The 27,290-nt window shown below is 38.5% G+C and overlaps 1 protein-coding gene across 1 annotated transcript; it reads left to right on the top strand.

The window, feature by feature from the left end:
* The first annotated feature begins 3,243 nt into the window (after nt 1-3,243).
* On the top strand, nt 3,244-26,510 carry dlgap4a (discs, large (Drosophila) homolog-associated protein 4a). The gene is given in 12 exon segments (XM_088007212.1): nt 3,244-4,440; nt 4,729-4,964; nt 5,315-5,392; nt 6,810-6,957; nt 9,926-9,943; nt 9,945-10,173; nt 18,725-19,149; nt 19,236-19,333; nt 21,009-21,439; nt 22,268-22,359; nt 23,263-23,415; nt 23,666-26,510. Coding segments are annotated over 12 exon segments (3,312 nt in total). The 5' UTR covers nt 3,244-3,261; the 3' UTR covers nt 23,891-26,510.
* Nucleotides 26,511-27,290: the final 780 nt, after the last annotated feature.

Here is a 27,290-nt window from a genome sequence, read left to right as displayed (position 1 = left end):
GAAATGTAAGTTTTCATAACCTCTGTGTAATTTACCGTCTGCTCAAAGTCAGCTTTGACAACGTGCCAACCGGTTGTAGAGACTCACCTTAAAGTGTCAGTTTTCCCACTCACGTTTTGTACCTGTTTTTCATTCAGTGCTAGTCCTGCTCACTTTGGTAAAGTGTTGCCAACTCCTCTACCTCAAGCATCATTATGCTTAATACGGTAACAGAAATAAAAATAATTTGGGAACCTACTGGTAATTGCCGATAATCCTTGTTAAATACATGTGAAATATTACTCGCATGATCTAATTTTGAAAAGTTAGCTCCAGTTCTCTCTCTGACAGTGAGCTTTACCCTCCTACTCACTGTGCATGGTGCCAAGACCAACGCGGGTCTTCATCAGGCTTTGTTTGTCACATTTCCAGTTGGTTTAAATGTTTAAATCAGGACTCTCATTGTAAATACATAGACATTTGGGCAAGTAGCTAATTATGTAGCAATTTCATAACTTATTAAAATCAATATACATCTTATTTTGAAAGGAATGCTCACTTTTTTTTCTTACTTTGAAGAATCCATTAATAAAATATTCACCTTTGTGTCACATATTTATGTCTGAGGGAAAAGGGTAGTCATGTAAAGACCCTAGATACTCATGTCAAGTTAAATCCATGAGAAACGTCACTAATTAAACCAGAAAGAGTGTGGAAAGTTTGGCTTTCTGTAATATGGAAATTGAAGGCATGATGGCTGGCAGGCCTCTCCAAAAGCCCTCCATCATTTCCTGAAGCTCCCTTTATATTTTGTGCTTCTTGTTACTGAAAATAGCTATAAATCTTCCTCCTTCAGTCTCATCTTATACTCAGAGTAGCGCTGCTGTCCGTATGACCTGATAATGCTCATCTGTGTTGTGTTCAGTGATTGAAAACAGATTGTTTTTTTAGTGATCATATGGAGCGACTATGAAGCAGGGCAAGTCACGTGTAAAATCACATGATTCAAGTTCTGGCCTGTTTGTCAATATCTCTCTAATTTTAAGGGGGGGGTTTACCTCCCTTTTTAACCATAAATGCCACTAAAAATACAAGGGCAATGAGTGGTGACAGAAAATAATTCAGGATTTAGATAAATTACTCAACTCAAACAGAAAACAGTGCATACTTTTCCCAGTTGATGTGATAATTAAAGCAGAATATATATGTATATTTTTTATCCTGTATCTAAGTTGTCCTGTTTTATCCTCTGGGTATTAAAGGAAAGAATCAAAATACCGTAAATGCTGCAGTAAGTGGTTTTAGGAGGACACAAAATAAGATTTGTGGAAATGAGGGTCCAATTCCCTGGAACAAATAGCAGCTCTTAAATATTAATCTCATTTACATGTATGAGTCATAAAAAGTTCTGTGCATTGTCAGTGCTACACCTCAAAGCTATACATCACCATGATGTTTTATACAGAGATTGTGGCTGTCTGGCTGGACCAGTTCATACCATAAACAGAGAAAGCTGTGCTGTTTGCTGAGAATAATAACTCCAGTTTTTCTCCCATGTGATTAGTGGTGGAATAAAGCAGATTGTGACCGAAAGCAAAGACGTTAAATTGAAGTTTTAAGTACACATCACTCGGGTGACAAGAAAGAAATGGTGCACCGGAATGTATTAAACATTTATTACAACTATATTTAACATACATTTGCGATTTTTATGTAATGTGAGATCTTTGTGAGGTCTAATTTTGCCAGAAGTGCCTTTTTCTTTAATAAAACATGAATGTGCAGTACAGGCAGAGGTTTTACTAAAATTAGTGGAAAAAGAGATGCTGATTTTTTACAGTAAAAAGAACCACAAATGTTTAATTCTAGATATCCAAATGAAGTTCTGAGGCTATCAGGATAAAATGAGCTTTGTGAGCAAATTGCATATGATCCAGCATTCCTTGCTTTTTTTTTTAGCTTTCATAACTGAAAAAGCTGTTATGGAACTGTAGTTTCAGTTCTTTCTTGGTATTTCAGATACATGTTTTAATCCCTAATATTTCTGATATTTTTTACAATTAAGGTTTTTTTTTTTGTAGAATAGGCCTTACTATGGGACTTGGAAGACTTAAGTCTGTTTGGTTTCTTGCAGAACTGGGGACAATAATATGTCTCTTTTTTATTTAAAGTTCATGAAAAGCTTTAAATTAAACAGCTGTCTTGATTTTAGCATTAGCTCTTGAAGTTTCATAGGTTTTGCAGAACAGCCGATGACTTCCATAACGTTAAGCTGCATAAGCCCATCATTGCTTTATCTGAGGAAGTCCAAATTTAATAAACACCATAAAAATGTAGCTGAAGATCTCATTTTTGTAGTAATTTGGAAGACTTTTGGTTGCAGTGAATAGTTGGTGGACTAAAACGGAAACTGAAACACTATACGATTAGGCCAAACCTGTTACATTTGAAAATGTTTTAACATAAAAGAAAATTTTAAAATAAGTGAAATTCTTTATGACATATTTTACAAAGAGATAATTAATTTGTGAATCAAAGTAAAATATTTTTAAAAAACACCAGATAAAAGTTAAATTTTATTAAACATGTATAATTAAAACCCAGCTGAAACACAAGATGATTGAATAGACATATTCAAAGGACATTATTTGTTCTTTTTCTCTGCACCCATTTATTTTAGTGCTGTGCTGTTTACTAATATAGATTTCCTAAACATTACTCTTTTTTTTAGTTGAAACATAAATGTTTTTTTTCTTAAACTATTTTTTGTGTAACTGCTACTATTGCCCCACCTGCTGTTTAGTTTTATTAAAACAACTCAGTGCACTGTTTGTTGAAACTTGATTAAGAGGAAACAGGCTTTGTAATACTGTAAAAAGTCCCGTGCTGCAGAGATTATAAATTACTTCTTTAGTTGTTTTACCCTATTTAATTATCTGAAAATTAAAAACTTCTAATTGGACTCTCACTCATTTAAGCTTTAGGAGTAAAAGTCTTTTCTGCAGTTCAAAGATCGTAAACAAGTGGCTCTTTAACTGTTGTTCATGCATAATTAATTAAAAAAAGGGAGAACAGCAAATTGGTTAACCTGGAAAATAAATGGATAGCTGGAATGATCACAAGTTTTGCTAATTTAGCTCAGTACAAGTGTGATACTAAACAATCATTTTCAGTTCATTTCATAATTTCTTTTTGCTTTCCATTTTTTCTAATTGCAGGTGAAGCCCATCATTGGACCCAGACTGATTGGAGACATGTTCTGAGCTCGACATCTTGGCCACCATGAAAGGGTTAGGAGCCAGCCGCAGCCGCCACCTGTCTGACTCGTGTGAACCAGCGGGGTGCGCTCAGAAGCCTCTGTGCCCCCTGACGAATGATCCTCACAGCTCCTTTCTGTTGAGTCCTACAATAAACCACTATGGCACTTTGGACCCACATCTCCATCACTACACTCCCACCAGCCCCACCTCTTTGACCCCTGATTGTCTGCTGCCTTTCAGCCAGGTTCCCAACAGCAGCACCTTCCCTCGCCTGCATTTTACCCCCCAGGCTGATCAGCTCGATTGCCCCCAGAGCTGTATCCCCGGCGGTGGAGTCGGGCAGGGGGGCAGGGCTGCTGCTCTGTCCACCTCGTTGTCAATGGGTATGGGACTGGGCCTGGGTTTGACTGGTGCTCCCATGATCACCAGTGGATCTGCCACCATATCCTCTGCTGCAGCAGCTAAGATGAACCGATTGCCCTCGAGTCTTTTGGATCAGCTTGAGAGGCACCTGCCCCTGCAGCGAGATGGCTTCAGCACTCTACAGTTTCACAGAGGCCGAATGTCTAAGCAGCGCAGTGAGAGCCCCGGTCGGATCCGCCACATCATGCACTCCGTGCAGAAATTGTTCGCCAAATCCCAGTCTTTAGAGAACTCGGGGCTGAAAGGCAGCCTAAATTCAACAGGAGGTGGCGAGGAAGGTGGCAGACCAAGCCGCAGGAGTAAGAGTAAAGACAGGGCTAAGACTGAGGGATCAAAACAGAGACCTAGACCTAATACACTAGGCCTTTGGGGTTCAGATGACGCTCTGGACACTGACACTACCAAAGCTGGCACTATCGCTGTAGGTTACCGCAACCCACTGAGTATGATGACTCTTGGCAGAGCGGTGTCAGATAGCCAGACTGCTCTCAGACATATTCCACAGGGCTATAACACAATTTCTGCACATTCTCTAAAAACCTCAAAAAGCAGCAGCGACCTCAAGTTCCTGGCATGCCCTGCGATGCAGGTCGGAGCCAAGGAAGAGGAGCCAAGAAACAGGGGGAGCAAGGATGACATGGCGGTGAAAAGGGGCACCTGGTCCACGCTCACTCTGAACCAGGCCAGGCAAGTGTTGCAGAAAGGCTCTGCTACTGTCAACAGGACTCTGCTTAAGACAAAATCATGTCACCAGGACCTGGCACAACAGTTTCTACAGGTAGGAGTTTTCCAGTTTACTGAGAAATTATACACCCTGCTCCCTAAACTTTTTCATGTTTTGTCCAGTTACAACTACAAACTTCAGTTCTCTAGTAAGTTCATTGTTCATAATGTTTTGTTAGAAATTTTAAAACAATTTGCAGGTTTCAGCTCCATATCCTCTATAAGTAACATTTATTCACTTGGAGAAAGTTGGAGATGAATGTTGCTAACACTATCAGGAAAAAAAGAGAGAAGTATACACTTAGCTAAAAATGAGGAAAACATGAAAGTATTTGTTATATAGGTTCCTCTGGAGGACTGGACCGGAAATGTGGGTCATGGAAGAACCAAGGGAACGGAGATCCCGTGCAGGAGGATGCGCAGCGGCAGCTATGTTAAAGCCATGGGAGACCCAGAAGACAGTGAGGAATCTGAGGGAAGCCCCAAACCTTCTCCGAAATCAGCAGCACGTCGCCAGAGCTACCTGAAGGCCACCCAGTCCTCCCTGAGTGAACAGCAGCCGCCACCACCACCTCGCAAGTGAGCAACTTCAAATAGGTCACACTGAAATTCTGGCCTTGGCTACCATGCTTATCGTTTTGCTTTAGTCTATGTTTTTTTTCTTTAAACAATTTTACCAGCAAATTGTTTTGTGAACATTGTTTCCTCAAAGGTAAACAGCAGGTGGCAGCATCCCTTCACAAACAACCATCCCATTGTACAGCCAAGGTGTTTATTTAAACGAGTTACAGACTCTGTGCATGAAGGTGGAGCTGCGATTTAATTAGAGCGTATGGGAACAGACAAATAGCATCGCTCTGTAATTGGTGCAAAAAAGCAACAGGAGGTAAATTTTACCGTGTGCTCTACTCCTACACCCACATGGACAGGTCTCGCTGCTACGCTCTCATGCGGGAGGATTTTCTGTGGTCTCCTCTGCAGAGTGCATGCTCTATGCAGCATCTGAGGTCAGTGTGATCCACAGGCAGGCAGTGTGGCGTTCCTTTCACCCTCACCTGCCCTCCCTCTACTACCCACCACCTGTTTTTTGCCCTCACTTGCCTAATATTTTTTCCTTAGTGCCTCAGTAGAGGGCCAAAAGTGCCACAGTCCAATAAATAAGCACAAGCATACATAAATATTGAAACATAATCTGATATATATATATAGGTGTGTGTGTGTGTGTGTGTGTGTGTGTGTGTGTGTGTGTGTGTGTGTGTGTGTGTGTGTGTGTGTGTGTGTGTGTGTGTGTGTGTGCGTTTGTTTGTAATACCTTGTGGGGACCGGAGCCTGATCCCCACAAGGGGAAACCCTGTTTTTGGGTCAGGGGTCAGATTTAGGGCTAAGGTATGAATTGAGTTTTGGTTAGGGTTAGGGTTAGGTATGTGATGGTTAAGGTTAGGAAAAGGGTAATGGTAAGGTTTAGGCTGTAGAAATGAATGGAAGTCAATGGAAAGTCCCCACAAAGATAGCCACGCAAACATGTGTGTGTGTGTGCGTGTGTGTGTTCCATGACACAGTCATCCAGTATAAACTGATTACCTAAACGTTTACTAAATAAATATTTTAAAAAAGAGAAATTACATAAGATGAACATAAATTGAAAAAAACTATTATTTAAATGTATAATAATCTAAGCATGAATAAAAAAATTTAACCAAAAGTATTTTTATTACTTTACTACTAATTTATTATTTTAAACTGTAGAAAAAAAAAACATTTTCAAATATATATTTATAATTTGAAATAATCATTTGAAAATATAAATAACATTAATTTGAAAACATAATAAATAGAAAATCCACATTTAAATAATTCTTATGCATTTCTTCTTCTTTTTTTTTGAGTGTTGTCTATGTTTTTTAAAATGTCTTCTTTTTTTTGTTTGTTTTATTGTGGCATTTTTGGCCCTTGATGCCCCAGTACCATCTTTCACCTTGCAGGCTACCCTGAACCACATGTTTGCACTTGACTTTTAAACTTGCTTCCTCAAGACCTTGATGTAAAAACATGGAAATTAGCTTCATGCAAATCCCTTCAGCATGTGCTGTTGCTTAGTGCACACATTGCCACTAACAGCACCAACCAGTCTTGTAAGCCAGAACAGAGGAAATTGATTTCCAAGCCAATGAAAAAGACTGCTTAACAAACCTTTTTTGACAGATTTGCTTATAAATTGCTGTTTCCTCTGTGCTGCTTTTTACATGCTAATACATATCACCATCCACACATTTCAGCAGTATTTAATCTTTCAACACCACAGGGAATTTTATTTAAGAGTCTGGTTTAAAATATCCCCAGAAAATCATCAATTAAACACAATTAAACACACTTGTTCCACTCTCAGACTCACGAGAGGCTAATAATCAAATTCCTGACCCACAGCTCCCTGCCGTCCCTCAAAGAGCTGCCTACTAATCGGAGCCTTGATAACTTGGACTGCCTGGTTAGCCCTGTGGAGGCTCCTCCTCGCTACAGGAACAGTGATTTCAGCCAATGCTCCGGCACACTGGGCAGAGGCTTGGGCACTCAGGTAGGTCTACAATCTGAATAAATGTGTTGCACTCTCTTTTATTTGGGATTATTTTTTCTTTCCTTACTACATACTTAAGAGGTAAAAGGTCTGTGCGTCATTGTTTTAACATAAGTTCACATTTAAACCGGCTATGTAAAATGAGGGCTGACATACATAATCTCTTGCAAAATGATTCACACCCATAGAAAGTAGTGAACAGGGATGCACTGATACAAAAAACTGGGCTGGTATCAGTATCTGATATTAATATTGTTGTAATGGCAAACATCCAATAAGTACCGGTATTGTTACATTTATTTGTCTTTTGACACCCTGAAAAACAGACATCACTGACATCGCTTCTCTGTTTCAGTTAAATATCCCACCGCCCTCCACCGCCCTCTGTCCCGAAACACATACTCAAACAGCAACATAGTAAAAATAAATTACTTCTTAATATCAGACAGATACCAATTGATTAATATATGTCGATATATCGTGCATTCCTAGTGGCAGAAAACTAACAATGCACATCCCTCTGAAAGCACTATCTCATGAGACATGGTGTTGACACTAATCTGTGGATTGTTTTTTTTTTTTTTTAGAAGAGACATGGCGTATTGGTTGAAGATTATGCAAAAATCAACAGTGGTAAAACTTGTTCGTGGCTGCAAACATATGAGACTGGTTAGAGGTTCACTTTTCAGAAAGACACCAACACCAAACATACAGTCATAGCTACAACACAGTGGTTGAGATCATAGCATATTCTTTTGTCACAATGGCCCAGTCCAAGTACAGGTTGAAATCAAATTGAGAATATGTGAAAACAGTTGAAAATGAATATTGGTAGACTGTCTATACATTCTAACTATAGCAATTTTGCAAAGAAAAGCTGTTGAAAAAGAATTGCATCAGCAACGGCGACATTAGGAGGGACTTAGGAGGGAAGGTGGAAATACAAGCCACACTTTTCAGATTCAAAATGTAAAACCTCAAGTTTTACTTAAAATGTTTCACTTAAAATGTTTGCAATACTTTGTGTTGTTCTAGTGCATAAAATATAAATATTATACAAGATTGTAATGTGACAAAATGTACAAACATTCGAGATGTATGAATATTGTTTCAGTTAAACATTAGTCTTCAAACAACCAGTGGTTTTTTAATATGCCCAATAATAAAAGTGCTCAAAGAACATTTGCAGATTGTTAAAATATATTACCTGGATAACTTCATCCAGAATTTGGCTTGAATGCTGAACCACCTACTATGATCAGTTGAAGCAAAAATAGAACTGCAGAGAAGCAAAGATGTTGCTATATTTGGACATGTTTTGCATAAACCAGGTGATGATTGAAAGAATCAGGTTATCCTGAGATGAAAGTAAAGTCAGTCATACTATGTTATTCTCTTATATACATCTGAATAAATGTGAAGTCAAATGTTATTAGGGATTTTATTATCCCCCTCCAAATAAATCCTACAAGTTATTCATTTATGTTACTGAAATTCTTTGCATAGACAAAAGGATATTTCTAAAGCCTTAGCATAGCTCCAGATATCTCAACTTGTTCTCACAATGAAAGAAAAGCTATTTTTAGGAGATCATGAAACGAAATCATGATTTTATTTAATCTCTAACCTTACCAACAACAAAATGACTATTTCTCTATAAGAGAGAGTATATTAAAGCGAAGGTGATAAGCAGACATCTTTCCTCACACAGATAAATCTCATTATGTCATTCATGTTGCACACCTCCAGATTAGCTGGCTAGTGTTAGGAAAGCCAATAAATAAAGCAGACTTCTACCATCTTAACTCTGATCTAAAAATGTCACTGTGTTTCATACGAGTATGTTACTAACTTTTAAACCACTGCCACTTTGAATTGGAGGTTATTGCTTTTTTTTTCTCTCTTTTTGTTATTTTTTTCTTTTACAGAGATTCTAAAAATTATTTACATGGGGAGTGGAAGTAAGTGCCAATGCGTCAACATTTATCTTTCTGTGTAGAACATACTAAGAACAGAACATGTAAAGCATTTCTGGTCCGAGTAGCTCACTGTTATAAAAATAAGACAGCGTAATAATCAACAATACAGTGTTTACCAAAAACCATTCTGATTATTTTCTGTCTTTACACTGCTTTATTTATTATTTTTTTTATAAAACTGCTACTTTGCCTGGAAATCCTTAACTTGTTTCATTCTCAGCATGTCCTTGACACAGGAAGGTAATCGACGCAGCACCGCCTTCTACGTTCATTTCCTTTGAAAATAATACTCAAAATCCAAACAAATGTGACGACAGTTTAAAGGATAAAATAAAATTAAGTCCAATGACACTAAATGGTACATTTTTAAATAGAAGTTATTTTAGGAAGGAGAAACCTTCCTTGGTCTTGGCCCTATTGAGGCTAGCTATTAGCTTCAGGCTCAGCTAACTACTAAATAAATATGCTAAGAGAATTATCTGCTGCCACTAAGAAATTAACTGATTATAACCTTTTAAAAAAGCCTCTTTTTAAAAAGTCTGTACTATCCTGTTACGTTTTAAATCTGTGACAGTTTAAATGACATAATGCAGACTACAGCAAGATTACCCTAAGTACTAACAGTTAGAAATAGGAAATACTTTAAACACTACGTTATTTTTATAATATTTTCCTTCTCCTTCGGTTTTATTTTAAACTCAGACTTATTTTTTGTGCTCAGTGTGGGTGACTCAAGTCATACACTCAGAATCACTCATTTATTTTACCCACATACAATTACATCCAGCAAAATAGTGAACTTTAACAACAAATATTAAGATTTTTCTGCAAAATGTAAAGATTCTGCTTCACCTATTCTTAACTTATATGAAAACCTTTTTTCAGCTACTTATCTTTATGTTAGATTGGGGACCTCCTGTCCCCATCTCCACCCCCATGTGAGCATAAATCTGCCTATGTATGGTTGTCAGTTTGCTCTCTGCCCTCAGTGCGTCAGTCTGCACACGTTTTTTTCAGGTATTCGCTCAGGGCTGTGGACACTCGTTACCATACTGTGAGGGGGAATCAAAGGCAGTCGAGGCTCTGGATCTGCCTGCTCCCACGTGCTTCCGTTCTCGCAGTCACAGTTACCTGCGGGCAATCCAGGCGGGCTGCTCCCAGGATGAAGACACGGCTTCAGTGGACTCAGAGACACCACCGCCCACTGCTGTAGGCTACAGCTACAGCTCCAACACAAGTGAGTACCACTTGGAGGAGGACCTTTAAGTGTATCAGTCCTGTGTTAAGAAAAAAGCAGGCTTCTCGTGTGTGATCCCAGTTGGCAATTTACACAGTAATTGCATACATGCACAATGCAAATTATTTAATAAATTGGTGTTAAGCTGCATGATAGAATGAGGGTTCAACTTCCTTAAATAATAAAGCTTATAGTAAAAGAATGTAAAAAAAAGTTGCAATGTATCTGAAGTCAATATTAGTTTTCCTAAAAGTTGTGGCAGCTCTCAATCATGACATCTGTCTATTTGTATATATGTCTGTACACCACCATCTGAGCGATTCCTCACAGCTGACATATAAGATCACGACTGAATCAACATGGCCCTTTACCAAAGCTAACTAACACAGCACCTCCTGAAAGTCTGCTAGTTATGAAGGTCTACTTGTTGACGTCAGTTGAGAATTATACCAAATGGGAGCAGCAGTGTTGATAACTTCACCCTATGAATCACATCAAGCTGTATGCCAAGAATGAGCATCGCATCCGACAAACTGGCTCACCTAACTATGGCATTCACCTTGGACACAGAAACATCAATTCGAGTTGGTCAAATGTTATCTAAGGCAGCTAAGATGGTTATAACAGAAGGGGTTGAATGACTAGAATTAAATATACCAGATGTTCAAGATCCCACAGGTGAATAGACACACTGGTGGACCTGCAAGAAATTCAGCATGTAAGGCAGATCCTAAAAAAATCTGCTGAAAGGACACACACACACACACACACACACACACACACACACACACACACACACACACGCACACACACGCACACACACACACACACACACACACACACACACACACCATCATCATGTCAGTCATCAGATACCCTGTTAGAATAATATTCTGCCAAAAAGAGATCAAATCCACCTCTACCAAGACGAGGAAGCTGCTCACCATCCATAAAGGGTTTCATTCATCAACGTCCATCAGCCTGACATATCAAGTGGAAGAAGGAAGCTAACAAGTGAGAGGAGAAATATGACCCTGATATTGAACCCTATATGAAAGATGACCAGGATGAACAAGAAATTTTATATTTTTTAGATTTTATAATTCAAATAATAAAGGTTGAAAAAATATTTTTACGTTTTTCAGATTATAGATTACTTGGTTTTACTGTAACCAGGAATGGTTTTCACAGTTCATCTTTTGCAACGACTCCCATGTTTATATGTTTATTTATATATTTTTGATACAATACAATAGAAATGACTGAAATCAAGAGTTGTTTTGTTGTCCGAGGTAACAATAGACCACAATAGACTGGATCCGAGGTTGTTTTTCTTGCGTCTAGACTGGATTCAGTTCCCGCGGCGTCGCTCTCGAAATGCAACGCACCTACCCTTAACAAGCTCACACACAACGTGACGCTGACGCGTAAGCCAATCGCCTTCATCTTCGATAACCTCGAGCTTCGTCTCTATCCAATCGTTGTCGGACATCAGCCACTAACAGCGTAGACTCCAATCGTCGGCTTTAAGGGCGTGCACCACAAATCTTTTCTTTACACCGTCGTTGTGTATCCAACAGCGGGGCACCGTCTACCGTCTGTCTGCTGCAGATGAATGAACAGAAACTAAGGATTTCAGAGCTACCAACAGCACAGTAAGGTTTTATGTAATTTATCACTACTAACCGTTACTGTTCGGACTGTTACTTGTTGTCGACTGTCTAGCAACAGCAAGCTAACCCGTGCTAACGTTGATGGTGTTGGTAGCTAGCTACTGTGGATGAAGAAAGCGGTTAGGATTAGAAAAAAAACTAGGATCGTTTGTGTGCGGCAGGCGAGGCTGAGAGGCAGTAATGTGGCTGCTACTGGCAAGAGTAATGGCAGTGAGACTAAAGCCTTCTCTTTGTGGTTTCCACGCCCGTATCATATCACATAATGCCTCGGGCCATTACACCGTTAAATGCCCGGTGTGGGTAGCACGCTGCGGCGAGCATCTCTCGGCTAACAGTGGAAGCTAACCGGCGGAGCTATCGTGTGAACTGTCCGGGTATGAACACGGCAGTCATCCAGGAAAATTAATAATCAATCCTTTTATTATAGCAGGCACACTGCACTACCTGGTTTAGTTTGAGGAAATGAACCATCTTTATTCAAAGCTGTTCAATTACGACCGAACTATCATCCAAAGTAACGGGGAAAAAAAAATCCGGAATAACAGGAAACAGCTTCAGGGTTATTTTACTGGATATTCGTTTCCTTCCAACTTTTTTCCTTTTTGAGTTAAGAATAGATCTTAGATTAAGTAGATCTCCTCTTTTCCGATACGTTTGGTGTAATTATATGACGGTGATGTTTCCAATGACACGAAAGAAGCCACGGCTACATTTGGCTGTATTCATCAATCTCTGTTCAAAGTCCGAAAGCCATTGTACTTCATTTTATTTTCACTTGGCAAGTAAAGTTCTGTTTTAGACTCCATGAGGGCTTATAAATCAAAAATAGACATAAGTATTTATCAATTTTACATGACATCTGTAGAGTGAGTAGATGCAATGACTAATTTGAGCATAAACATTTAAAGAGTTTAATTCAGCTGCTGACACCAGTTGAGTGTCTTTGGGTTTACAGTAAAGATTCACTGATTATGCTTTCCCAGGCCAGTGCCAATTATTTTCTTTTGAAGTATGTGCTACGATACTTTTTCTGATGTTGATTATTTCCCTCCTCCCCTAAATACTATAACATTTAAGAGGATTATTATTATTATTTTTTATCTATGCTCTTTGACACAGGTAGTAAGTAGTAGGTTTGAGTTTTTAGATTTGACTCATTTTTCTCACAGCCATTCAAGGGGAAATTGTCCGATTCTGGTCTCTGGATGATCGATTTGTGCATCTATTGTTTAGAGACGTGTGCCATTTTCATGTAGCAACTACATTCTAGTCAGTTTATAGGAACACAATCGATAATTCATCTGATTACTGTACTGTAGTGCAATTTAGCTGTTCAGACTCTTCAGGGGGCTTTTAAGGACAATCACCCTAAACAAGTTGGTGTGTGCATCAAATCTCCACATCCACACTGGAAAAAGATTATTTTACATTTGCGGAGACGGGCTAAAAATACTCGAGATGTCATGAAATCAGGTTTGGAGCTTCGTTTTGGTTACAGGGTGTGTTCATGTTAATCCAGAGCCTACCGGTGTATTACCATGGATAGACTGTGAGTCATCCTCCACAGTTTTACACCCTCTTCCTCCCAGACTCATTGATGAGGTAATCTTTAGACTGAATGGGCAAACCAACTGTAGTTTCAACTGCAGATGTCTTAGTGATGAGCATCATGCCATTAGCCGTGTACAGGAAGGAGTCATCCTTTTCCAGTACTAATGGCATGTGCAAGAATTCCAGGCAGCCTGTTCATTTTACATCCAAATATAGCTTTTAGCTGTGATGCAAACATTTATTGAATTAAGAAACAAATGTCACAGTTATTATACAAGAAGGCATGAGATTATGCATGAGACATTCTTAATAAATTAACATAAAACAAAACATGGACTTGTATGATTATCATGTACTTCAGTTGAGATTTCTGTGACGTATGAAAGAAATAAAAATGTGCAGAGGTCCTGATCATTACAGAAGTATAAGGCCTAATCCATATGTAGCCGGATATGTGGGAAACCAAATAGATTTTAATGCGATTTGGCCGTCTATCTACATGTAGAAACTGTTTAATATGGAAAAAAAAATAAGATTAATAAAAACTAAGACCAAAGTGGAGATTTGAGAAGTCTCCTTATTTGTGTTTGTGTGTGGACATTTGAAACGGGAAATTTAGAGGTCCACACAGTCTGTGTAGTCATTGTTATTGTTTGGTTGAGGAAAAGTGGCTGCCATCAGTGAGGTACTGAATTTTATGTCGGTCCAGATGCTTTTTGCTTGTTTTTACAAGACCAGCTGCTTTAATCCAAAGAGTTGTGATGGAGAATGAATGCTTGGAGGTCAGCTGTGTTACACCAGCCATTCCCCCCTATACAGAGGTACAATTCTGTTCAACGTCCACAAACTTGGTTTGATACAATTCCAAAACGACATCGTCTTGTGTTTTATGAACTTAATATTCTAACACTGTATTTAAAAGTAGTTCAACCGCTATGTCTATTGAAACAAATGAACCTCCTAGTGATATTTCATCCCCAACCGGAAGTTGTCATTGTTTTCAAGGATTGTGATTGGCTGACAGGTTTTAGCTGTGCCTTACACTGCCCCCTATGGGTTTGGCATGTTTAAAACAATTCTCTCTTGTGCATGATATTTTTTAAGATGATGTGGCGGAAATCTTCATTTTTATAAAGGCCCGGGTGTATAAAACCCAAGATTTAACTTTTTGCAGCTTTCTGTCATAACATGGTGTGGGATTCAACTCTGAAGCATTTTTAAAAGGGAGATTTTATTTTTAAAGCTTGGTTTATTTTGCACATAATGTGTTTATTAAAAAATGCTCTTTAACACCCTGCAAAATCATTCACTGTTCTGCTGAACCACAGCGGTTTTATACTTGTGAAACTTGAATAAAAGTAAATTATATAACAGATTTCAGAGGGTCCTATAATTATTCTTTTTCATTATGAAAATGGCACAGCATCATGTTAACTAAATATTCAAACAAAATCTGTATAAAATTGTCAAATTGCTGTTATTTAGAAAAGCACCAGACTACTGATTAAAAAATGTTGAAGGCTATGATAATATTGTACATATAAATTTTTGGATTTGACGTATAAACAAGAATACAGAATGAATTCAGTATTATGTTTCATGTTATCGATTTGCTATTTTCAATAGACAACACAAGTACTTTGTGTAAATTGTTATGGGAAGCTGATTTGTGATGCAGACTATCTGAAGCAAAATAAACATTAAAAGGAGAAGTGAGATGTGTTTAAATGCTCTAGATGTCCTTGTGTTATAAAGTCTTTGTCTGCCTCTCTCATAGGTTTACTGTGTATTAACTTTACCATTATATTAATGTGCCACTAAGCTGAGGTTTTTCTCAAGTTAATGAAAGCTAGGCATGACGGTAACACTGTATTCAAGACAGCTGGGAAAAGCATTGATGTGTAACTTTGTCCCATCAAAGGTCTTTTTGCCTGTATTCAATCATTTGATCCTGACCAGTAATTTGAATAAATGCAGTGAAGCGTATTTCAGTCTACCTTTTGTTCCATGTCTTCACCATAGGATTATGTTTTCATCAGACTTTGTATCTATTCTGGTTGTTCAAGATCCTTTTAGAGCCAAAAGCCTTTGAAAATATTTTATTTCTAAAGCAAACTTCTGCAGTTGACGAGTCAGACAAGGCTAAAATATATTTATGCTGCCTCTTTTGTCCTTAATGTACTTCCCGTCTGAATGTGTCCCTGTTTTAATCTTTTCACCTGATTCCCACGGCCTGTCAGCCTGCAGAGTAAAATAAACAAACGGTGGAAAGAGGCTGGCTTACTACCTCTTCTCATATTTTAGGCTCATTAAAATTTTTACTGAGTCACTTCAACAAGAACCTGCATTACTAAAGTTGGTGCTTGAATAGAAACTCATGTCCAGTTTTTTTAACCTCAAATTAGTTTTTTAATTGAAAAAATGAGCCTGATTGAATTTTATTTTAAAATATCAATTTAAAGTAATTCGATTTATTTATTTATTTTCAGTAAAGATATATTAATGGAAGCATCACATGCATACTGAAGCGTTGGGTAGATGCGAGAAGTCCATTAATGGTCATCTGATGTCTCTCTGACCTAACCTGTTTATGGAGTTGGAGTATTATGAAGCAGAGTTGACATGTGACACATTTTGTTTATTTGATGAAGCTGATTTTGGTCGTGTGGAATTGAAAAGTATTTGGGCCCCTGAAAATATAAATTGTAACAAGAACCAATGGTTATAGATTCATTTTGACACAAAACTGCAAGTCATGTTTATGTCCGTCATATCCTAGATGTAGCTGTTGATGTCTGCCTGTAAGTGCATCATATTGATTTAAATGGTGGCAATTATATTACACACCCAATAAGTTGCTCAGCGTTTGAGCTTGATGAATAATGGTGAGATGTCTTGCAGACTAAAAGGCTGATGGAGGTCCACAGTTTCAGAAGCCGATGCGTGTGTCCCTGATAACGTGTGTGCTTGTAGACACCAAATGTAACAGTCATTCAAAGTTACTCGGCCACATTCTTCAACAAGAGGAATGTTATCAATCTGCGCTCTAAGTTCTGTATGAAACGCCTCATTCATTTGGAATAAATGTTATCTTGTGTCCTTGAGAAGTGGAGTTTTGTGAGGCTAGACTATGACTGCAGACCAGAAAAGCTTGCAGTACTTGAATTGCATGACCTGGATTCCAGAGTCGTGTTTGTGTATGTTAGTGGGATTTAATGAGGGCCTTACTGGTTCTTTGCGTCACTGGCTGCTGATGGAAGTGCAGTTCTCTCAGAATTATAGGGTGTTGGTTTGCTATTTAGATGGAAGCTACTACTGGAGAAAATTACTTCAGAATTTTCAGTCTTTTAGCAAAAGTAATTTCAATTGCCTGGTCAGCTATTTTAAACCAAGTATTTTATCCATTACGTGTGTTTTTTAAGACCTGTATTCTGCCAGATGGTTGTGGTATGGTTTGATTCTTTAATGTTCTAGTAATGTTTTGACAATCAACATGTGGTGACATTTGTCTCCCATTCTCCTAAATGTTACAAGACTGGAGAGAATTCTGCATCATCTAACACCACCCCTGCTGTTTTATTCATGAGAGAGAAAAACAAATAAAAGTTAATTTTTTTCCCCCAATCACAATGAATATTTGTGCTTGGGCTAATTCAACAGAGGTCCAGCCAACTGGTGCTAGTCTTATAATTAGGTCAGTGGAAATCACCTGAGTGGAGTGGCTGTATCTCAAATGATTGTAGTAAAAGGACACCTGTGCCTTTAAGGGCCGTTCACTGGTTAATCAGTATTCCTGGCTACCATTACAGCATGAAGACCCATGTACCCTTCAAGGAAATCAGAAAAAAGGTTATTGAAAAGTATAAGTCAAGGGGACGAATACATAAACCCTCTAAAGTACTGAACATCCCCTGGAGATGTTCAGTACTCCAGGGGATGTACTGAGATCCTGGAGATACATCCATCATCAAATGGAAGAAATGTATGGTTCATGTCTAAGACTGCCTAGAGGTCATCCTATCAAACTGAGTGACCCTTCAAAAAGGGGACTAGTGAGCGAGAGGTCCGTTACCGAGCAGGTGTGTTCTGGTTTGATATTCTCATAGAATAATCTTTAGTATACGAGTGTATTAATTAGTCAGGCTGTTTGCTCAGGTAGCTAGCCTGTGCTCTGCTGCCTAACAGACATGCTGTTCATATTGTGGACTGTAGTTTTGAGACATTATCCTGCTAACCCACTAGGGGGATTAGCAGTACTTGCCAAGAACACATGTTGTCATGCAGGACATGTTATACAGGTTATCATGTCTGCTGCCTGGAAATTAATCTGTTTGCATGTCAACAGATCATCATCCACCACAACCCTTTGAAGATACCTGGATTATGACATCAAGTTTACATTTTCCATAAAATAAGTATTTTTGAGTTGAATTTAATTGATTCGCAATATTTTCTGTTCTTTTCTAAGTCTAAAAATGTTTCTATATTATCAAACAGCATAATTGCATTTCAAGCATTTCAAAATAGTAGAGAAATTTATATATGTTTTCCTGAAAATTCTGTTCTATTTTGAAGCATAGATAAGTAACATCTAGTTGTCTGTCAGTTTTTTTTTTTAATCCAATTTTTCTGTTTCCAGCTTCCCTTTCATTCTATTTATACTTTGGAGCAAAACTTTTCATGCTGTGGGTGACGCAAAATCCAATATGTCTAATTATTATTATTTTTTTTTTTAAATTAATGCACATAGGTCTTAGATTTCTGTCTGAGTGTCTGTGTTCATGAAAGAAGGCTATTAACAGGAAAGTCAGAAGAAACTCCCTAGAGCTTAAAGCATATAAAGGAGTGGCATGTAAGAGAAGATCCCAAGAGACACACTGACGTCAGTGAATCAACCATCGGTACAAACTCATCTCAGAGAAGCACAGAGGTAGCAGTCAGTACTGCTTCATAAATGCAGTAATGCGGGCAAAGCATAGGTTAGTTTTTCAGTTGACATGGTAACGGTTTTAACTTTTGGCCCTTCATATCTTCCATATGTCCAAACGGTGCGCAGAACCAATCACTAAATTTGAATATTAATGAATGTTCCCTTATTTCAATGTCACTTAATGAAGCACGTTATATGTATTGATTACACTCAGATTTGTACAAGATTTTATCTTTGTTAATGAGAATTTTCCACATACAGCTAATGAAAACATGACATTTAAGAATTGAATATTACATCAGACTAATAAAAGAAAAATTAATACAGAAAAGTGGGGCTTTTTTTCTTTTAATTTATGATTTCTTTTTTTTCCCCCTTGTTTCTTGTGAACAAACAGTCAGCAATAGGAAGGCTCCCCCTCCAGTCCCACCTCGCTCCGCCTCAAAGCCCCTCATCTCGGTGACGTTGCAGAGCAGCACTGAGTCGGCCCAAGACACATACCTTGACCAACAAGACCGGGGCAGCGAGGTCAACAGCCAATCGGGGCGCAGCAACTCATCCGACAGTCTCTGTAGCATACGTACAGGCAGCCTGTTGAAGAGAACCCAGCCTCCAAAAGCCCTCATCTCAGTCGTAAGCCCTGCACTCGCTGCAGGCTCTGGGCCCCCGGTTCCTGCCCCCCGTGACCTCTCCTCCACCACTGTTGCGACCACCACCACCTCAACATCTACTCGGTCCCAAAATGACACCGTGAGCCCTGGTGCCAGCCTAGAGCCGCCCCCAACGGCACCCAAGAGGAAGCTCTCCTCTATTGGAATCCAGGTAGGCCTGCTTTGGTTTTTCTCACACAACTGTGAAAACCTTTGAAGCTACAATCCTCTAACGTTTTAATGTTGTTGATATCTTAGGTGGATTGTCTTCTTCCAGTCCCAAGAGAGGAGCCCGTACCTCTGACTGCACCTTTAAAGTTTCAGTCGATTGGCGTTCAAGTTGAGAACGGCAGGCCGTAAGCAGCGTTGCATATATTTGATAATTACAAATATACAAACAAGTATTATCATTCTTTCTATCCTTCTTGCTGTGATTGGTCAATAATTATTTCCGTTCTGAAGTGACGTCACACTGAGTGTGACAGCAGTTTCTGAACTCTGTACTACTCCCAAACATTTTTTTAGGCTCCACCTTTTTACTTTATTAGCCTTGCTCTCTTCCCTCCATCAGAACTGTATGTTTACACATGCAAACGGGTATCTCAGCCCTCCATCTACAGTCAATTTAGTCATTTACTATTTATATGTCAGACTCTTTCCAGGATGTTTTAGTTCCATATAAACATTTGGTCTTGCATATCTTTGTCCAGAGATTAACTATTGGAAAATCTTTAGCGCAATTAGTCTTTTATCCTCTTGAAGAGCTGAACTCTCTAACATTCTGAATGCAGCTGCGAGTCAGTTGATAATTTAAACCTTGTGACTGTGTCAAACGACCACTAACCTTTAATCTCTTTTAAGACAATGAGGGCATTACTAAAACTGGACTTCATTTCCTCTTGGTGATTGTAAAATGTCTGACCTGTTCCAGCTTGTGAGGAATAGGTTCCAGTTTGGTCTCACATCTGCACTGTTTATGAATGATGATTCAGGGTGCTGAATGTGACTGGTGCGCCAAAAGCAATTCTTTCATTATTTCAAACTTGATGAAAACATACGCATCTTGTGAGATCACAATAACTGTCCCAGTGAAAACACATTTCCACTGAACAGTAAGCACTTTAAAGTTCAGAGATCTTACTTTGATAATTTATTCTATTTTTTATTTTTCTAATGAAATCAGGTTGTCATTAACAGAACAGCCTAACACAACTGTGAAACGGTAAATGAAAAACATCACCAGGACCTGATGAGGTCTAGGTATCTGCTGTAGAAGCTTGATTGAGCAGCTGAAATGCGTCAATAGGAAATGGTTTTCTTTTTAAATAGCTCCTTACAGTTTTTGTGCTTCCACTGACTTCATTTTTAGGTAACGATCAAGTAGATTTTATCTGTTTCCTGGCACAAACCAGTTTCTTACATAATTTATAGTTAATCACATCCTAGAAACTGCACTGATCAACATTCACACCTGCTCATTGTTGGCGTATTGTCACAGAACTCTGACGCTGAGCAGTATGCTAACCTTTTTATTTTTATTTCTCTGTGAACACCTATGCATGTATGTGTATGTAGTGCATTTCCAGCCTTATTCCCCCATAGCTAAGGTTTACTGATAGTTCATCTTGGTTGTTGGTGATTCTGCCAGTTGGCTTTGCAGCAAAACAAAGCTCTGATTGATGTCTCTTTTCTCTTAATTTGACTTTACTGAGCGGAACCTAGAGTGGAGCTGGCAATTCTAATGTGTTCTGTTCAGAGTAATTTCGCTGTAATCTTATTTGACTGCTTGCTGCTTTTTCTCCTGCCTATTGTATCAGATGACAGCAGTTTCATAAACATTAATGCTCAGTAGTATATTTCTTTCCAGTTTTACTCCTGCCATGTCCCGTATGTCATGACTTTTTGGGCTCTTAATGCCTCATTATTTTGGATTCTAATGCATTCTGTCCTCAAACTCATGGTATGGGCCCAAAGTCCAATTATCTTCTTTAGGTTTTTCAGTAGCTGATGTTTTTGTTCATATCTCTGCAGTCTCAGTCGGGATAACAGCATGGCCTCCAGACAAAATACAGAGGTTGAGTCTCAGCCGCAGGATGCCACACCCACAGAAAACGCAACCAATTGCACCAACAGCCAGACTCTGAATAGCACCACAACTAACGGACAAGACAAAGCCATGGAACAGCATCACCTTAAACACACGTCGGCTCCGTCAAGGACATCCAGCTCGCCTCCCGAGACTCTGGACCCAGCTTTAGACCCCTCCTCCCTGCCGCCTCCAGACCCCAGCCTCGAGTCTGGGAACTGCAGCTCCCAGGGAGACGGCATGCACTCCAGTACGCCAGCGTGCCTCCGAGATGGGAACTGGTTCCTGAAGCTGCTGCAGGCAGAAACGGGCCGCATGGAGGGCTGGTGTCAACAGATGGACCAGGAGACCAAAGACAACAATCTCTCAGAGGAGGGTAAGAGAACATCAAAACATTTAGGCCTAGTCGACTTTTGAATGTCTGCCATCCTCATGAATTACAACATGCATTAGAGCTGCATAATGTAATATGAATATAGTCATAGCATTATCACTGCATGCAAAATTTGTTTTGCAAAGGATGATTTGGCCAAAATCTTCCAAGTGCTTTGAACTTGCATTTTTCATGCTAATGTTAAGTGAGATGGGCAGAGTCCACAGCTTGTATGGCTGTAAGCTTTAATCCATTTCCTTTTGGTTATCATGGCAATATTCGATTCCGTTGGACCTCTTCTATACGTACTTTATTCATATATCCATACTAAGTTTTTTTTGTAACTGGGTTTTTAAAGCAAGGACACATTTCACAGACTTCTGTAGGTTATGTCTCAAAACGTGTTTGTGTCTGTTGAGTTAAAGCAGTACATCCTTTACTGCCGTTAACTCAACTACTGCAGACCATTAAAGTGGGTGTAGGCTCTTCTACAGTTGGTTTGACTCCACTGCAGTCGTGTGATGTTTTCATCTTCCAGAATATGAAGCAGGCTCTCAGACCAGTCAATATCTACTTTCTGAAATATAAATGAGGGAAGACAACGAGCAGTAAAGGGTTTTTCAAATAGTCATTCTTTCTGTTCTGAGATGTTCAATAATGAGTTCCCATTTACATGCAAATACAGGGAATAAAATCACTGAATTGGAAGCAAAAAAATATGGTGAATGAAGGGCTTGTAAAAAAGCTGTTTAGTGTGACAAGACAAACATCACACATAATTTTACATCTTGTGCAAAGTGTAAAGATGTATTGTGTGTCTGCCTATTTCAGTGTTGGGGACAATCCGTAGTGCAGTAGGGAGTGCTCAGCTTCTCATTTCACAGAAGTTTGAGCAGTTCAGAGGCCTCTGCAACGAGAATCTGGTGAGTAGTTTTATTACACCCTCAGTATTTCTTTGCAGATTAATGCTACCCTATTTACAGGGTAGATATTCTCATCGTTGCACCATTTACTTGCCAGTTTGGTCAGACTTGTAGCTCACAACGAGTTACTGCATTTGACTCGCGTGGAAAAAAAACCCATTTCTGCTAATCCCAAATTTTATGGCTCCCAGTACAAAGCACTGATCCTAAATCAGTGCTTTTGTACTGAAGGAGGATGTATAAAGAGGTGAAAGTAGCATAGGAGGAAGTAGCTTTTTGCCTGATAAACTTTATGCTCACAAACATCTCAACTCCCTGTTCAGGCAAAAGGGCTGATTCAGTCATTGTTCTGTGTATAAATGGCCACATGTTTATAAATGATTCCTGTTTTTAATGAATAAAACCGTCTGTCCTCTGTGCAACAACAGCCAATCAGACGGAGTATTGCATGATTTCTAATAGCTTCCAATCTTTAGAGACATGTGGAACCATGCTTTCTTTTTCCCTTTTTGTTTTATTTTTGTAATTGCATGCATACATAATTACAGACATACTGCTTTATTTACATCCTTTTTTTTAATTTATAGGTTTTGTAACTCTAAAATTTGGTAATTGCCCTATAGATCTAATCCATCAACTTTCATTTTGTGTGTGTGATTTGATTCCTGCTGTACTGATGACTTCTATAGTCATCAGAACAAAATTTTTGGTCTAACTTTGCTGCTGTTAAACTTTAATCCTGCATGTTTTCTATTCCTATTTTCATATGGTCAGGATGTGCTTTCTCTTGATCCATTACTTTAGCATTGTTGACAACGAAAAGTCAAATATTTCCTTCAATTTCTGATCAAATAAAATATTTTAAATGGATTTTTTTTTTTTTTTTTTTTACCAAAAACATAGAACTTGAATGCCAACCCAAGACCAACGGCACAGGACCTTGCAGGCTTCTGGGATCTGCTGCAGCTCTCAATAGAAGACATCAGCATGAAATTTGACGAGCTCTACCAACTAAAGGCAAACAACTGGCAACTTCCAGAGAAACCGGAGAAGAAGGTGATTGTTGTCAGTGTACTGTACAACAATTATACATGCATAGTCATTATATAAATAATGAGAACAATGTTTAGGTGTTCTCATTGTTATTGTTAATCATCAAATTGCTACCTTAAATAAGTTCCAAATTTTTACTGATTGAGTTGTTTTCAACTTTGAGATTATTGCAACTTTTTAATTAGCATTATGACTTAATGCGTCTTCATTTAGTTTTCCTCGCATTCCTTTACCCGTGACATAATTTTCTCAGGATGAAAACAAGCAGCTTCCGTCATCTGTGCCAAAGAAGCAGTCTAAGCCGCGGCTGTCAACAGGGAAGGACAGGAGCGTGGACTCTGCTGTGGACAAGCAGCGGCAGGAAGCCAGAAAGCGTTTGATGGCAGCGAAAAAGGCGGCGTCAGTACGACAGAACTCCGCCACGGAAAGTGCTGACAGCATCGAAATCTACGTCCCCGAGGCCCAGACCCGCCTCTGAGAACAAGCCACCACCGATGATGAAACAAAATCCTGACTCACTTTCAGATACCCGTTGACACAGACACACAGTTTTGAGATGAACACACACACGCGCGTATGACGGATGCACAGAGGCCGATCTGCTTCAGCAGTGCGGCTGATGGATAAAAGACGTGAGGATCACAGGGCACCGTAATATTCCAGGTCGTAATCCGGCCGCCTTGGGACAGAAAAACCTTCACAGATGTTTAATAATATTGTTCTCATTGTTATTGTTGATATTATAATTATCTCCTAAAATATTTCAAGACTGTCTTTAATTGTGCGAGTATCTTGGATTAGGACATCATGTACCTTGTGAACTGAAAAATCTTGGTATCCCAGAAGTTTACGTTTTAGGAAAAAAAAAAAAAAAAAAAAAAAAATCCCCTCACTGCTGAGTCTACCGGCAAATTGTGGCTGTGCGGTTTACGAGCTGAGCTACCATCCACACACACTCAGGACACACATGCAGGTGTACTCGCTGTCCACAGAGTCTTCCTGTTCTCTCTTTGTATTTGGCGTGTGGTGCAAGCTCTTTACTGTGTGAGGAATACAAGATGGCATTTGAACCGAAGAGAACAAGAGGAAGGCAGTAGCATATATTATAAATAACACACTATTACAATGTTAATTTTGTAAATGCTGTATACCAGAATAATTGTTAGAAAGAGGTCAGTGTTAAGCACCAAGTTAGTTTTTTATAAATCGAGTACATTTACTGTCATGATATATTAGCACTTGATACAATCATTCACTTCATCTTTTTTCCTCTATTCCTCCCTTTCACAAACATTCATCTCAAGCTGTCAGTCAATATCCAATCATATGTTGATTTTTTTTTTTTTTTTTTGAGCAAGTGATTTATGGAAAGTCTGATTAATTAATCATCTATAGTGGAATGTATGAACTTATGACTTGGTCACTGCACTTTCAGTTCACCACAGATCAAGTTTGGCCACCTTTTTATTTTCCTAATCATTCTAACTTTTCACTGCATCCCGATGGGATGTGGGGGACCAAGACATTCACCTCTCAATGTGGCGTTCCCGTTCAACCGAGCCGCAGCATGAGGTGGGGAGGGCGGAGGGAGGGTTACTCGCTCCTGGTAAGGAATCGAAATAGGAAAGCAATAATCTAATTCAGACCAATGCAAGCTGCAAGTGTCCATTCTTAAATTGCGTATCTTAATGTGAAGGACAAAAAGAGCGAACTGTGCTGTTGAAATGAAAAATCTCAGGTTGAACACTTGATAGTAAAACCACTATACATTGAATATTTGCTGTATAAGCTTAAAACAATTGGCCAAATGCTCTGAACCTTTCGAAAACGCTTCTTATGCACCCGGACTCAATAAGAGACGCTCCTCCCCCTCCCAAGTGTGGTGCAGTTTTGTACAGTCTTAATACGACGAATGACATGTCCGTCGCCTCATTTGTTGCATCATGATTTTTATTTTTATTTTGTTAGAATCAAACTGAGGTACAACTGTTTAACTTTAAGTTTTAATGTAATTTGATTTTTTTTTTTACTTTCATCTTTAATATAAATTACAAGAACATGTAATTTAACAGATGTTTGAAATGCAAGAAAATTTCTACTCTGCCAAGTTAGCAACTCATTTCAGTTTCGTTTGATCACTTTATTTAAATTTTTATTTAAATATGTTTTGAGTTCAACTGCAATTTTTTTTCATGTGTTTTGCCTCTTCATATGTGACATGTCATGTCTTATAGATTTAAATTAGAATATTTTTTTCAAAACAAATTTGAGAACTTTATGATTGGAGCTGGACTTTGCAAATGATCCTTCAGACATACATGTATAGAGGGCCAAAAGTGCTACAATTCACCAAATAGATTAAAAAAAAAAAGTTTACCCTTATGTGGTATGTGATTGCTTAAAAATGAAATGATTACATGAAACAAGTTCAAAATAGATCAAATATTTTACTACATCTAAATAAATATGAATTAATCTTTAAGCATCATTATCTCATTTTACTTGCACTCCTACAGTAGACCCGACTGCTTTAATCTGCGCAGCAGATAACTACAGAACAATCACCTTGTCTATCTTGTGCGATCACAGTTTCATTTTGATTAGTAAATCTGACCAATCAAATAAATTGTTGTGACACAGGATGATAAAATAAACATGGATGCCTTTTGTAATAAATTCAGTTTGTTAAAACAGTGTTTTTAATATTTGTGTATTTTATAAATTCGAATGTTTATGTAACTAGAGATACTTTAGTTAAGTTATGCATTACCAATTTCAATTACATTATCACATATTTCAGTTTTTTTTTTTTTTTTTTTGTGTTTTGTTTTATAGAATTCTGGCACTTTTGTCCCTCCATTTTTAGGTTGGTGAACATTGTTTCTCTAAGAGCTGGTTCTCCCCCTACTTGTCAGTTAATGTGTGACACTCAGAACATGTATTGCTTCTTCTTTGAGTCGATCATAAATGATCAAACAAAGGATGTTGAACTGGGAATGCTGATACAGCGCTGCATAATCAGTTCTATTTGTATAGCATCAACAGTGGACATGTGCACCTCATTGTCCAAAGAAATCATTAAACATCCCTTTGCTACATGTCCTGGTCATCATTCCTGCTGTCTTTCTTTATTGCACTCATTCATGATCCAATGGTAATATTAGCTGCCAAGTTGATATTACACCTATAGTAAATTCTAAACATTACTGCAGATCTTTTATTGTTACTGTGTAATCTCTGAAAGCATGGCCTTTCTTTAATATAAGATATACAAAGATTCTTACCAGTTTCAGTGTTCCTTTAACTGGGTCTTGCAAATGATCTGTGTGAGGCATTCAGGGTATGTACTGTGCGTTGGCGTTTATAACTGTGACGAATGGTGGAAAGTCCTTTCTCTCTCTCTTTTTTCGTATCATTTTTGAGCCGGATCCCTTTATCTGCCCATACACTGAGATCAAGACCTCCGATCAGGGATCTTTAGACAGTTTACCAGTACTTCCCGAGTTTAAAAGGGCTACAAAATGGACAAACGTTGACCAGAAGGTGCAACTCTGGAGATGCATTTTGCTAATGTGCTTTTCAGCCACCATGTGAGTGAGGCAATATTTTTCCGGCTATGTGAGGAATCAGTTTATTGTGGCTGCTTGATGGACTGAAACACATAGTCATTAAATAGTACATTCTTACTGCAGAACCTATCCTTAGTGGCCTCATCTCCCTGGCCACATGTCTGTCCTCTCAGAGAGCCAGCTAGTCAAATAAGCAAAAACTGTAGTTCCAGAATCTGTTGTACTGAATAATTTTACACGAGAAGCACATATCTTACACATGAAGGATTGTTTAAAGTTAACTGTGTATTAGTTAGACACTGTGAACCT

Source organism: Poecilia mexicana, unplaced genomic scaffold (assembly GCF_051168715.1).
Source record: "Poecilia mexicana isolate PSO_F unplaced genomic scaffold, ASM5116871v1 scaffold_7, whole genome shotgun sequence".
NCBI classification, from domain to species: Eukaryota; Metazoa; Chordata; class Actinopteri; order Cyprinodontiformes; family Poeciliidae; genus Poecilia; species Poecilia mexicana.
Note: the sequence above shows the minus strand (reverse complement) of the source record. Positions and strands in the feature narration are given on the sequence as shown.